Raw genomic sequence first — 13,345 nt, 5'->3', positions numbered from 1 at the left:
CTGTTTGGCTTCATGTTCGTTTATCTCCATTCCTCTCTGGGGTGCTCAGCCTCTGTGGAGAGGATGTGTTTTCTCAGTCCCCCTATCAGGTGGCCTCCAACTGGCTGAGAGGGATGGGCAGGATGTTACAGGGTGGGAAGAGGGAGAAGTCAGGGTGTTTCTCCCCTTTTCCTCTTGCGCTTGGTGTCTCATTTTGCATCTTCCATTTAGCCAGGGCTGCTGTGGTTTCCACTTCTACCAGGTGACCCTGATGCTAGCATTTACTCTTTTTCTCTCTCTAGCCCAGGGGTCACTGAACGTCAGCCTGGGTGCAAAATCCAGCCCTGTGTCTGCTTCTGCGAGAAAAAGTTTGATTGGAACTCAGCTGCACTCATTTGTGTAGGCACTGCCTCTGGCAGACATGGCGCAGTTGAGTACTGGGGACAGAGCCTAATTCTCACTATCTGGAACTTCACAGACAGTCTGACCCCACCTCCCACCCCCCCCCCCACCCCCGCCTGCCCTCGCTCCAGCCTAAATCAGCTTCCTGCTGTCGCTGACTTTAGCTTTCCTCTGTATACTCTATTTGGCGTCTCAGCTTTTCCATCACCTGTTCTCTGCATCACATTCCCTCCGTTCTTAGTACCTGGAATGGTTCTTGTTTCCTGTTGTATTCCCTTACAAAATATAGGGGCTACGCTCTTGCTTTCAGCTTTTTTGGATACTTTATTTCAGTGTCATGAATTACACGGGGAGGGTTCTGCCTGAAGTTAGGCTGTGTCCACCCTCTTCTTTCCCCTTTTCCACTTTCTCTTTTTTTCCTTGGTCTCGGTCTGTCCCTCTCTTTCTAGCTCTCTGACGTCTAGGATTCAGAGCAGGCAGGCAGTCTCAGAAAGGTGGAGTTAATAGCAGAGTTTTGCTGAGGTTGGCCTTGAACCCGGAGAGCTGTCTGTTGCCTGGGCCAGTGCCTCCTTTCTCTGCTGGTTTGTCCGTTCGGGCTTTTTGAGGTGGGCCGGCTCAGACTCGTCGCCTAGCAGCCCCCCGTGACGGGTTGCTGGTTGGGTCTTGTGACTGGTGGGACACACTCTCTCGCCAGGGGGTGACTTGGCATCCTTGTCCGTTCTAACCCCTCCCATAGGCGCCTGCCCCGGGGGTGGCGGCCTCTGTGCATTAGCTGTCTGGCCTAATGAGTGAAATCCGGGACGTCTAGGCAACTCACTGTGGTTCTGTTTTTGCCTTTGATTCATGGACAGGTTGACCTGGTCCATTTTGCTTCTAACATGTGGGCCAAGACGGGTTCACTGAAGACCTCATCGCAGATTGAAGCACTTTGCAGGGCTGGAACTCCGGTGGCTTTAAAAGTGTGGTTTTAATGTGTTTAGCTCCTAGAGGGTATCTTGCCACAAGGCTAGTTTAAGGTGGAGGAATTAAAATTGAAAGAGGACACTCAAAGAATTTGGAGGGAAGCTCGTTCTATCTGTCTGTCTGTCTGTCTGTCTACTTATCAATCAGTCATGACGTGCTCTGTGCCCAGATCCTAGGTAAGAACCAGGAGGAAGTTTGGACAGTTATTTTGTCTGTCATGTAGTTTTGGATTGAGAAGAAGCTGCTCAAACTGGAAGAGATGCCTCTCCTCCCACCTTATAGGTAAATGCCCCCTGTCCCTGTACCTTCCTCTAGATGAACCCATGTCCCTTATCTCGCTATAGGCCCAGGAAGTAATACAGGCAAAACCGCTCTTGAGAAGTGTGGTCCATTTGTAGAACTCAAGTGAGAGTTTTGTGCCTGGACCACTTTTGCAATTAATGGAGTGCTTTTTGTTTGTTTGTTTATTTTGTTCTTTTTCATTTGACACATTAACTGGACTCAAATGCTCACCCTTAGTAACACCTTTTACTTTTTTGTTTTCTTGGTTAAATTTAAAGGATTGGAGAATGATATACCCCAAACAGCCATATTTATCCATATACCTATCTATCTCTATCTGCCCATCTATATATCTACCTAATTTTTTTGTCTGTCTGTCTGTCTGTGTATCTGTGTATCTATCTATGTATCTATCCATGTATCTATCTATGTAGCTATCTATTTTTCTTTCTGTCTCTCTCCAACTGCCCCCCGCCTATCTATCTAGAAGTGACACTGCAGGGGCCCATTTCTGAATATCTTAACCCCGATACTTCTACTGCCTGTTATGATGTCTGGGTCAGCATTACCATGAGCAGAATGGTTTCTAGAGGCATTCCTCATTCCTGGGGGCCTCAGTCATGCACAGGTAAGACCTTGAATCTATTAGAACTCTCAAACCTTGTGTGTCTCCAGCCAAGAAGAACAGAGCCGCTGCCTTCCTAAACTTTGCATCAGATCTCTTCTCTCAGTGACATTAGATTCAGTTTTGGCCAAAAAAAAAAAATCTCTCACTGAGCACATACTATATTGGCAGGAACACTGTTCTGAGAATTCGGAGATGAATAAGACTTGGCCATCATAACAAATGATGAGTTGTTAGGAGAGGTGACAGAAGAGAGGCAGGAGTATTCAGAGACTAGACCCTTACCTTGGTTTTGCAGGTGGGTGGGGTGGGTTGAAGGCTGGGGACTGAGAAGGATTTTTCAGAGATAGGAGACTGGAGTGAATCTCACCAAATGAAAAGGAGAAGGAAGTGAATTGAGACATGACATTTGTAAAGTAATGTGGTGCCCAGCAAGCGCTCCAAATTCTTTATCAGCTCCAAAGTGGAGCCCCTGGACCAGAAGCATCAACATCACCTGGAAATCGCTTGAAATGTGGATGTTGGGCCCCTATTTCAGGCCTCTTGGATCAGAAACTCTGGAAATGGGGCCCAGCCATCTTCTAGCAAGCCTTCCCGGTGATCAGGAGGCATCGTCATATCTGAGAGCCACTGGTGTGGACCAGGGTATGACGTGGGATGCTAGGAAAATAGGAGGCAAAGCCAGGGATGTAAGAGGGGCAGGCCTTGTAGAGCAGTAGGGATCACCGCTAAATCTTAGGCTTGGCTGGAGTTAGGGTGAAGCCTGGGAAGTGCCCGGGGTGTAAAACATGAGAAGGGACTTGGGCTCAGGGGCCAGCCCGCCCTCTCAGAAGCCTGAGCGTGAGCACCTTATTAACTGTTTCACCCAGAATGCCTCAATTTCCTCACCCTAGTCCCAGTCCTGGATAGGGGTGCCCTTGACCTGTCTTAAGTGAAGGAGAGACTTAGAAATATGGAACACAGAAAGGGGAGGCCGGCAGGATGACACACGTGAATCAAGAAAGACTTGTTGATGGATATTATTACATTATGAGCCCAACATTTAATTTTGAGCTTCCTAGTGGTCAGGGCGAAAAGGGAAATCGTGCTGGATCACATAGCCTTCATTTTTCTTTTTCCCTCAGTCCAGAACCCTGAGAGTCATTGGGCATTTATAGACTTCATCAATGTAAAAAAATCTTCTCTTAATCTAATTTTTATTTTTAAGTTCACAAGTTGAGCAAGGATATTTCCTCTTAAAAAAATAATTTAGTGTAATCCTTTTATAGCTCATGTCTTTGTGCATACAGATTGTTCACATCCTTGGCACTGTGATATAGTTTTCATCTATAAATGTAAACCTCATCTTCCATGTCCATGCCTCTGGAAAGTGTAAAAGGCTTTCTTTATACCCTATGCAAAAATGTTTGTGTAGTTTTAGGCAAATTTATGTCTACGGGGTTCTGTTCAGATGGTGGAATGAGCTGCTGAGTAGGAGCTTTCTGGGAGCCTGTTGCATGAATGTATTTGGCTCTTCTCAGGTCATGCTGTAAAAGCTGTTGACAATGAACACTCATTTTACATGTTGAAAAAGCTTGAAAGGAATATTTCAGGGAATGCTTTTATAGGCTGAATGTTCGCCTTTCATTTTTCTAAGACTTGCCAACATCGTTGGAATCGTGCTTCTACGCGTCATTTTGCTTACACAGTTAGTTCTTTTTTTTTTTTTTCATGCATTGGTCTCCGTTGACTCCCTACTTTCTCACAATGACTTAGGAAGCATAATTCACGAGAGTCAAAATGAGATGCATTGGCAGTGTTGGAACACATATTTTTAAATTTCCATCACTGAGATGATCTAAGAAGTCCCCATACAGTAATTGGCACCAGTAAGGTAGGCCTACTAGAAAAATCTTGTAGAAACCTTTCCTCAGTGCCCCTAGTTTTAATTTTAATTTTTTTAATGTTTTGGTGTTTTTTGCCACCCAAAGACGTTCTTTGAATTGTTAGCCCGTGGTATTGGTCAACATAGTTAGTTATGGACGGTGACATCACTGACCATAATAACATGGCTTTGGTGACTCCAAGCTGTGGCCCCGCCTCCTGGACTCTGTGCCCTCCTATCAGGATCCTTCTTTACTCCTGTCCTCTCTGCTCTTCTTCCTGGCTTGGGATGGACAGGATGCATTGAGCTGACAGGTATGCTGTCCCAGGGTTTCCTTTGTAGCCATGCCGAGGAATTGGGGTACTAGAGTCCACGTTGCCATCTTCACAGTGTGCCACTTGGCCAGAATCCTCCAATAATGCATGTTGCCAAGCTGCAATTTGTTTTTTATGTCCCAGGAAGGAAAATCTATTTACTGTTTAGAGAGAGTATTCCTAGATCAGAAACTCCTGAGAATTCTCCACTTGTGAGCAGAAGCTCCACAGCCTAAACTTTGTCTCTCTCCCTTTTTTCCCTTCCTTCCTGTGAAAATTTCATGACCCAGAAGTAAATTAATGTTTTAGCATATGTTTCATTTTTACAAAAGTTAATGTGTTTTTAAGTTGAATATCATACCTCATTTTCACTAGTCATAACTAAGTTGCATTTTTCAGAAGGAAGTCACTCTCTCTGGGTGTGGATTTGGTGGCATGGGGACTGAGGAAGAAAGCCTATGAGTGAATCCATATAGACATAGTAAAAGGCTCTGATCCTCTGGGAGGAAGCAGAAAAATAACAAAACCCTGATGACTATATTTTATCCGTTATGTCTGCTGAGAAATTAGGGTCGGGACCCAGAAGCTTTGCTTTATCTCCTGGTGTTTGTTTCAGCTCAGGTGGGGTGGGCTTCACCCTTTGATGAGTCATTTCCTTCTCTCCTTTCACGTTCCAAGTTGCATTAAGATGACAAATTTCACTTATAGGGCTTGGGCACAGACATGAGAACCTGAGCTATTGAGCTAACAGAGTGAGTGCAGAGGAGTCGATTTATGGTGGGGAGAAAGGGAGCGTTTGAAGAGCACAAAAGATTTGGAGAGCCCAGCTCTGCCTCAGAGCACACAGGGAGTGGCCCAGACGCCGCCCCCATCCACAGACCCCCCTCTTAAGCCTCATCACAAGTCTCAAGGGTAGAAGAGAAATGCGAAAATAATTAAGAAACGTCTTTAAAGCTCTTACTCATATCCTAGACTACATCGCTTGCAGATGAAACTTTTTTTGGGCATAACCTTACAGTGGGTTTTGCAGAAATATTTAAGGTGAAATATGTAGAATAAAGGTCTTGTGTCCTTTTCTGTCTGTGAACTGTGCAATAAATACTTCTCTTTTCCTACCCCGTCTTTAGTAAGGAAAAAAAAAATCTTGGACAGCAAAGCGCAAATCCATCACATCAAACATGACTGCGTTAAATACTAAAATGTTCAAAGTCCGACTGAGATAGATAAAGGCTTTGATGGAAAGTGGATATTTCCCAGGGACATTACAAGCAATAATCCAGATGTTAGAGCGTAATGCAATGAGTGTCCGTGGATAGATCAGGAGCTGCAGCCAAGCCGGGCCTGATGCAGGCCTTTGCCTTGCCCTCCCATGCTGTTCCGCCATATGGAACCTATCTCTGGGCCTCCTTAATAACCAGCTTTGGATTCCATTTTCACAGAGCTCATAGAGCTAAGTGGGGCTGTTTTATGGACAAGTTAGATAGAAGCCTTTCCAAGATAAACATCCAATTTGAAATTAGGACATACCAAGCCACAAAATTATTTTAGGGCATATTTCATGGAAGCACTGCCATTTTTCTTAAGCAATTGCCAGACTGTAGGATGCCCTTTGATCCCATGTGGACATTACTCCCTTCTTTATAAAAAGGATTTTGAAATAGTTGCAGTGTTTAGGGAGGAATATATCTGTCGGAACTTTGAAGCATGGCCATGGGACAGGTCATGCTTCAGCTTGTTGGTTGGCAAGTCGAACTTTAAGAAGAAAAAAATAAAAAAGGAAAGTGCAGCAGGATATATGAATCAAAATCTCATTTTCTTTTTAAAGGTAGACGTTTTCAGCCCATGTACTTAATAAGCTAGAGAATGTATTAATTGTATCTACGTCTGTATGCACACATATAGATTATAAACACATCTACATATATATTTATATATGTATCTATTTATATATTGTGATGGTGTGTGTTTTTTTAGCAAAAATAAAATTACTTACCTTTATTTCATAAACCTTCATTATTGAATATATTCTATCCACAACCCAACTGCAAATAGAAGTAAAGCAAGAATTGTTCATGTTTTCCAGAGAAGAGGCTTTTTTCTTTTTTTGAAAAAGTAATTATTTTCCCATCTTTCTTTCCTGCTCTGTTTCAGCACCTGTGTGTGTGTGTGTGTGTGTGTGTGTGTGTGTGTGTGTGAATTCCAATTTCAAGAGAAAAGCAACACAGATATGAAGTTGGGAGTATAGATTTCCTTAAAAAGTATTCTGTTTAAGGAAATTATAAAATGATCCAAACGCTTGGCATTACTGCATCATTGATTAATAGTGTTGGAGTGATGTGTGTTGGATGAGGTAAGCTGGTGTGTAATTAACACGGCAGTGACATACCGTGTGTTGTGATAAATTGTGACTAACCAAGGTCGGAGCAAATTGATGCCTAAATGATCTCGAAGATACAATGAGCAGATGACAGGAATAATATATAGTGTTAGAAATTCATTGCTTTACTGTGATGCCGGACACTGTCTACATTCTTCAGCCCATTTATTTCTCCCTCAAATTAAGCCGTCCACACTTGTGCCGTTTCACTTATCGAACGGAGAACGTGAATGAACTTCGCCAGCTGAACGCAGCCTTCGGATCGTGTCGGAGAGCCTCACTCAAACAAACTAACCATAAAAACACTCAACACTGTTGAGAGCTTCAGGGCGTTTACCAGTGTTAAAGCAATCATGATTACTTGTGTTGAGTATGATCATGGCATGGTGCCTATGTAAACACAAATAAGGATTTTGCTTTCAAATATTTCAGGAAGAAAAAAAAATAGTGAAGGGATAGATGAAGTAAGATTGACAAAATGTCGAATCTGGTGAATAAGCACATGGAGTTTTGCTGTGCTATTTGTGTGTGTGTGTGTGTGTGTGTGTGTGTGTGCATGTGTGTGAAAATTTACATAATGGAAATTAAAAATAAAGTGTGCTTGTCTGTTTTATAATTTAATAATAGGGAATATTTGCCTTTTTCTGCATTCTGCTTAAGGTGTGTGTGAGAAATAGAATGTAGAAAAGGAAAGAAAGGTAACAGTTACTGAATCCCTACTGGGTCCCAGGCTCGGGGCTGTGTTCTTTATATAGCCATCCCTTCCCCCCAGATCTGCAAAGCTCATTTGGCTGGCTAGCCGATTACAGGCTATATCTGGAGTTGTGAATCTCACAGTGGTGTTAGGCTTTTTAGTTGTAGCCCAAGGAATAAAGGAAAGTGGGGACAGATTCAAGTGTGAAGGATAAATTCAAAACTGTAATTTCTAAGTGCCCAGAGGTATTTTGTTTCCCTGCAAAGCAATGCCTGGTTCTTATGTCTCCACTTCCCAGAATGCCTTTCTTCCCTTCCTACTATTAAAATAGCCAAAGGCCCAGTTGAAGGATTCCTACCAAAGAGCACATCTGGGTGGGAGTACAGGCCGGTGCCAAATGCACGTGTTGTTTGAATTCATCCTTCGCTATATGTTTCAAGTCCCGTGCTTGAGAAGGAAGTCACATAACTGTGATTGCAGGTTTACAAAACCAGTGAAGAATATTAACACGTTCACCAGGCAGGGAGTGCTATTTCTAATCAAATATTGAAAGCTGGAATTCCTCTGATCACCAGAGTCACACTCAAGAATTATCAGCAAGTTTATATGTCATCTTTATTTTTCACTTTAGTCCTCTTTGATACGCAACCTCCGGCTCTCAGAGTCCTTGAAAAAGAACCAACTCTGGAACGGGATTATAAGTATAACTTTGTTGGAAGGAAAGAATGTCTCAGGAGGAAGCATGACAGAGATGTTTGTCCAGTTAAAACTGGGAGATCAGAGGTATAAAAGTAAGGTAAGTTCTGTCAATTCCTTAAGGAGAACAATATTTTTAAGATTAAAACAATGGAAAAAAAAATGTTTCCCACTCTAAACTTCGCAAGAACAGAATTTATTTTTAACCCTCCTAACTGTATTAGGAGCATCCCAGAAAGCAAAATAATTGTATAGGTGCAGTCTGTTAATATGGGTATTTGATTGCTTAATATTTTAATATAGTAACTGGAACTAGAGAAAGTGTATTAAATAATAGATTTGAATGCGTGGCTTATTTTCGTTTTGAAAATAAGCAAACTGTTTCAGAGAATGCGGGAAAAGGATTACTAAATGTTCTCAAAATCCTTTAAAAATAAAATAGGATAATATGTTATAGTTGGATTAAAATATGAGTTAACTAAACATATTTTCAAAATTATATGCTCCTGGCTTTCTCTAACTTGTTGGTATGAACACCAAAAATAGACATCTAGTGCTGCTGTTTTTTGGCTGTGATTTTTTAAACTATCTAGAAGTATTAAAAGTGATTTGTTTTGAACAAAAGTAATGGCTTTTTTTTAGCTGTCTTTAAAAATCAATCATCTTATTCTGCTGATTCAAATTCCATTTAATTTTTAATCTCAGTAATTCAGTGTGGTTTTATTTCAAAAATCCTAGTCTCCAAACCATGGTAATTAATTAGTTTTACATAACTGTCAGACAGGAATATTTCTTATGTTTTATGGATTGAGGGTACTAGGGTACTTGAAAGTTAAGTCACTTGCCAAAAGCCACATAGGAAGAAAAACATCAGTGGAAGATTTTGAAAATAGGCCCGAGGGTATTTGCAGTTTGGACTTTCCAGTGTAGAGGACTTAACTGAAGCAGACTAGTTAGAAAATGATTTAGAGGGGCAAGAAGTTGTCACTGCTGCACAATCTTCAGTGCAAAATCAAATATTAAATGTCACTTACTCCAGCACAAGGAGTAGAGAATTGAAGCTCATACTGAAGAATCATTTATGATAAGAAATACAAAAAATTGAAGACGTTACAGCAGAACTATATAGGTAATTATTTTAACCAGACAGTTTTAGACTGTACCTCAGAATGAGTTTCTAGGATAACCACAGCTCTCCACTAAGATCCCTGGATGCTTACATCCAGGGTCAGGATAAGGATGTTTAGAGAAATTATTCATCACTAAGTGCACTTACCCTTTTAGACTAAGGTGAAGTGTAGAATTAGTCCAGTATCTGCTATGTTCCCCTTTGGGGAGGGTTGCACTTAATTTGTGGCCTAATAGATTTTTTTCCCATGGTTTTTAAATTCTGTGATCTGATATATTTAAGCCCAATGATGATGAGGAAGAGCGTAAGTGATGTTACGTGATGTACACTGCAGCCGAGGTCTGAGCAGTCCCTGTTTTTCCCATGCAGGGATACGTGGCCCTAGGGTTTAATAGTTGGCCCTGAGATCCTGACACTTAGTGGCCCCCACTTTTGCTCACTTTTTATTCACAAATTGAATCTTTATGGACATGAAATGAAAATGAAAATCCTGCCAGAGAATTAAACACATAAGCAGTTTGAAATCACTCTCGGAGAACACAGAAACACTTGTGGGTTTTCAAACTGCACTCGTTAATTTTTAGGTTTGGCTGCAGTGGAATTTCCTAGTCTTCCTCTCACTCTAGTGACTGGGTTCAGTAAACCTGGACTTAAAAATAGGCAGCAGCGTACAAGTTCTGGGTTTCTCATGTGATGCCTCTGACAGATGTTCATTAAGACCCCAAACTGTTAATTTATATAGTTCTTAAGCTAGTGCTGAGTGGATGTGCCAATAAAAATGTTACTTCCTTTTGATTAACCAATTAATAGTATCTTTTGTAAGAGAGAACAACTATAAAATGTCTGTTGAGATGTATGTGTGTAATAAATATTATGTAATAAATATGTGTATATCAAAAATATATTTTATATGTAAGAAATGTACAGTTTCTTTTGGGATAACAGTGTTCTCTCTAATTTGGTGGATAAATTCGTGAATCCGGGGGTCAGCTAAAAGAGTACGATGTTTTGCCGGTTCCGGAAACCTAGAAGTCCCTTTCATTCCCAAAAGAAAGATTTAACTTTATAAGAGCGATCTTAACCCTCATTATGATCTCCTGCTGTTTAGAAATGAAATGAATGTGTAGCTGCTGTCGCAATGAATGCCATTTTAAGAAAATAAATATTATAACTGCATGTTTTCTAGACACTGTGTAAGAGTGCAAATCCGCAGTGGCGGGAACAGTTTGACTTTCACTACTTCTCTGACAGGATGGGCATTTTGGACATTGAAGTGTGGGGAAAGGACAGCAGAAAGCACGAGGAGCGTCTGGGCACGTGAGTCTGTTCTGCTTTCTACATACTGGGAGACCTGTCTGCACGAGGCTGGTCTGAGGGAATATCTTTATCTGTTTGGGCTCAGAAGAAAACCTCCTATCCCCACCCCAAGGTGCCGTCAGTTAGCTAACCTGGGGAAAGTTTTTGTGTTTATTTAATTGGTAAATGCCATTTAGTATAGATTACAACAGAAGAAAATCGTATGTGTCAGGCATTCTCCAAAGAAAGATAACGTACTGTCTCAGGCTTTTTGGGAAATGTTGGTATACATTTCCAATGCACCCTGTGATTTGGGTTTTGCTACTTAGTGAAATACCGTCTAATTTAGTAACACGGTGAAGCTAGGTGTCCCAAATGGATGGAAACTTTTCAGTGTCCTTGATGAACTTTGTGGCAAATCATAATGAAATCTGTTGAGGCCAGATCTACATAATATTCTCATACATTTTTATACGTAACGAAAAATACTGTATTATACAGCTCCCTTATAGGACTGTAGTAAGAATATAGTCAAATGTGATGGTGTCTGCACCGTGGCAGCTCCAGTTTCAGCATGAAGGAGATGCTGGGGGAAGCATACATCTCTGATCGTTCTGGTAGCTCTGCAAGTTCATGGTATTATTCTCATTTTATAGATGAGGCAATGGAGTGCAAAAGATTTACAGACGTCTTGGCCATAGATGTCAGAGCAGCGAGTGCGAGAATCAGGATTCTGTGTTTTCAAAGACCAAGCTTTTCCCACCAAACCACTGTCTTTTGTGCAGCCCGTATACATAGTTTGTTCATCAGTCCTCAATTTAGAATATAAGCATTTAAAGGGCTCTCCACAGCTGTTTGCAGTCTTTTTCAAACCAAGTTCTCTGGAACCCTGGGGTCAGGGAGATGCCTTGGGGTCACCCTTGGAGAATGGGAGGTCTCCTAAAACCAGAGCATGTCCACTTTTACCTGTGCTGTACATTGGGGCTCCATTCAAGGGGAGAGTTTTGCTGCTGAAAACGAAAGATTGAAAACCACTCGTCCAGGAGAACCCCTTCCTTTCGCAGATGAAGTCCAGAGGCCCAGGGAAGTTATGTTTTTCTATCAGCAAGGAATTTAGGGGCAGAAATGGGATGAGCCCCAGCTAACCCGACACCTGATGGAGTGCTTTTTCTGTGTAAAATACTTAGCAGAGGCTGATGCACGGAACGTCAGCGCTTTTTGCTGCCATTACCTTGTCCGCCCTCGGCAGCACATCCTGAGACAGACAGGTGGGAGTTCAGAGCCCATGGAACATTCCTCCCATGCTTCTCAGCAGAGGCATCCTGTCACGTGGGATGGCCTGGCATGTTCCAGGTGCTTAATAAACCTGGCTCTCTCCCACCTGATGCCAGCAACGTTGTCCAGTTGTTATGTGGAAGATACACACACGCACACGCACACGCACACACAGCTCATCCACGCATGTCCAAACACCCACTAGGAGAGCAGCACTGCCACCAGCTGAGATCTGGGTGCCTTCCCCTCCACGGGTCGTGGCTCTGGTTGCACAGCCCGCTCATCCCCAGCTCTGTGCTGTGCTAGCAGGTAGAAGCCATGCTTCCTTGGAGGTCTCTGGGGCCAGGGTTGTGCTTTTGGGTACCAAACTAGGTCATGTCATGCTCTCCAGCCCAGGAAGGAGGTCTTCCTGTGGTCAAGCATTTCACAGATTTTGCCTGTCATATGCCTTATTAGTTTCCCACCCTGTCCACCTCCATGGGGTAACTGAGACACCTCAGAGTCTTCCCAGTGCCTTCCACCCTGGGTCACCACTGTGACACCCCAGTGCCCTGAACACCCGTAGTTAGAAGGATCAGAAACTCTGTGCTAGCCAGCAGAGCAGGGATAAGTCACGTACATGCAGAAATGCAGAGAACTCTGTGTCCCAAAGCGTTATCTGAATGGTGGGAATTTGGGCCCCCAGTGATGGATGGCTAGCGTGTTATTTTAGTAGGCGCAGAGAATAATGGCCTTTCATTTCGCCTGTCATTGTGCTGTCATGTTTCCTTCACATAATAGGAAACACTTTTCCGAATGAGTGTTAAGTTTCTTTATAGACACAAAAAATAATTGGAGACGTCCCTCTTATGCCATGTTTTGTCATTTGGGTCTTCATTTATTATTTGAGCTATTTCCTGTTTGTAACTTAGATGTATACCTGCCCCAGTGGCCATTCTGTCCTTCCTCTTCATGGATTTTAAAGGACTTTTTTTTTGGTATCCTTTTCCTTTTTCCTCTCCTGAGGTACGAAAGATAACAAAAGTATCTCTTGGGAGTTGGCTACACAGCATGGCCCTGAGTGAACTTCCAGGTCGGGAGCGACTTACCCTAAAATACATACTGCTCGTCAGAGTTTGTGCAGGAGAGATTGTGCCGGCTCGTGTATATCACAGATGTGTTACTTACTGTTCCTCCCTATTTCAAATGTTCACTTACTGTTTTCCTGTTCTTTATTGTTATACTTCTAAAGATCAGTTATTTTATCTCCCAACTACTGGGAAATACTTTTTCGCATGAGAAGGGTCTTTGACGGTGTTGAATGAGTCATAACTGTCCTCAGACCTGTCTCATATTTTGTTTTTGGATAGTAATTAGATATTTTGTTTTTCGATGCTAGTAATTTAAATTTCTGCCTGGCCTCTCTGAGAAAGTCCCCTGGCAGGCAGTTTGACGTGAGGGAAGGAGTAC

At 42.3% G+C, this 13,345-nt stretch overlaps 1 protein-coding gene across 7 annotated transcripts in view; it reads left to right on the top strand.

Annotated features, from left to right (window-relative positions):
- MCTP2 (multiple C2 and transmembrane domain containing 2) overlaps positions 1 to 13,345 on the top strand; it is a 235,841-nt gene that overhangs the window by 100,147 nt on the left and 122,349 nt on the right. For 6 of the 7 annotated variants that reach the window (XM_057721327.1, XM_057721324.1, XM_057721326.1 and 3 more), the window contains exons 9-10: positions 8,132 to 8,296; positions 10,512 to 10,642. In XM_057721327.1, coding sequence (XP_057577310.1) covers positions 8,132 to 8,296; positions 10,512 to 10,642 — 296 coding nt within the window. Of the gene's footprint in view, positions 1 to 8,131; positions 8,297 to 10,511; positions 10,643 to 13,345 lie in introns of those variants that run through there. The other variant, XM_057721330.1, reaches the window with a different exon arrangement.

This window comes from Hippopotamus amphibius, chromosome 2 (assembly GCF_030028045.1).
Source record: "Hippopotamus amphibius kiboko isolate mHipAmp2 chromosome 2, mHipAmp2.hap2, whole genome shotgun sequence".
NCBI lineage: Eukaryota > Metazoa > Chordata > Mammalia > Artiodactyla > Hippopotamidae > Hippopotamus > Hippopotamus amphibius.
Note: the sequence above shows the minus strand (reverse complement) of the source record. Positions and strands in the feature narration are given on the sequence as shown.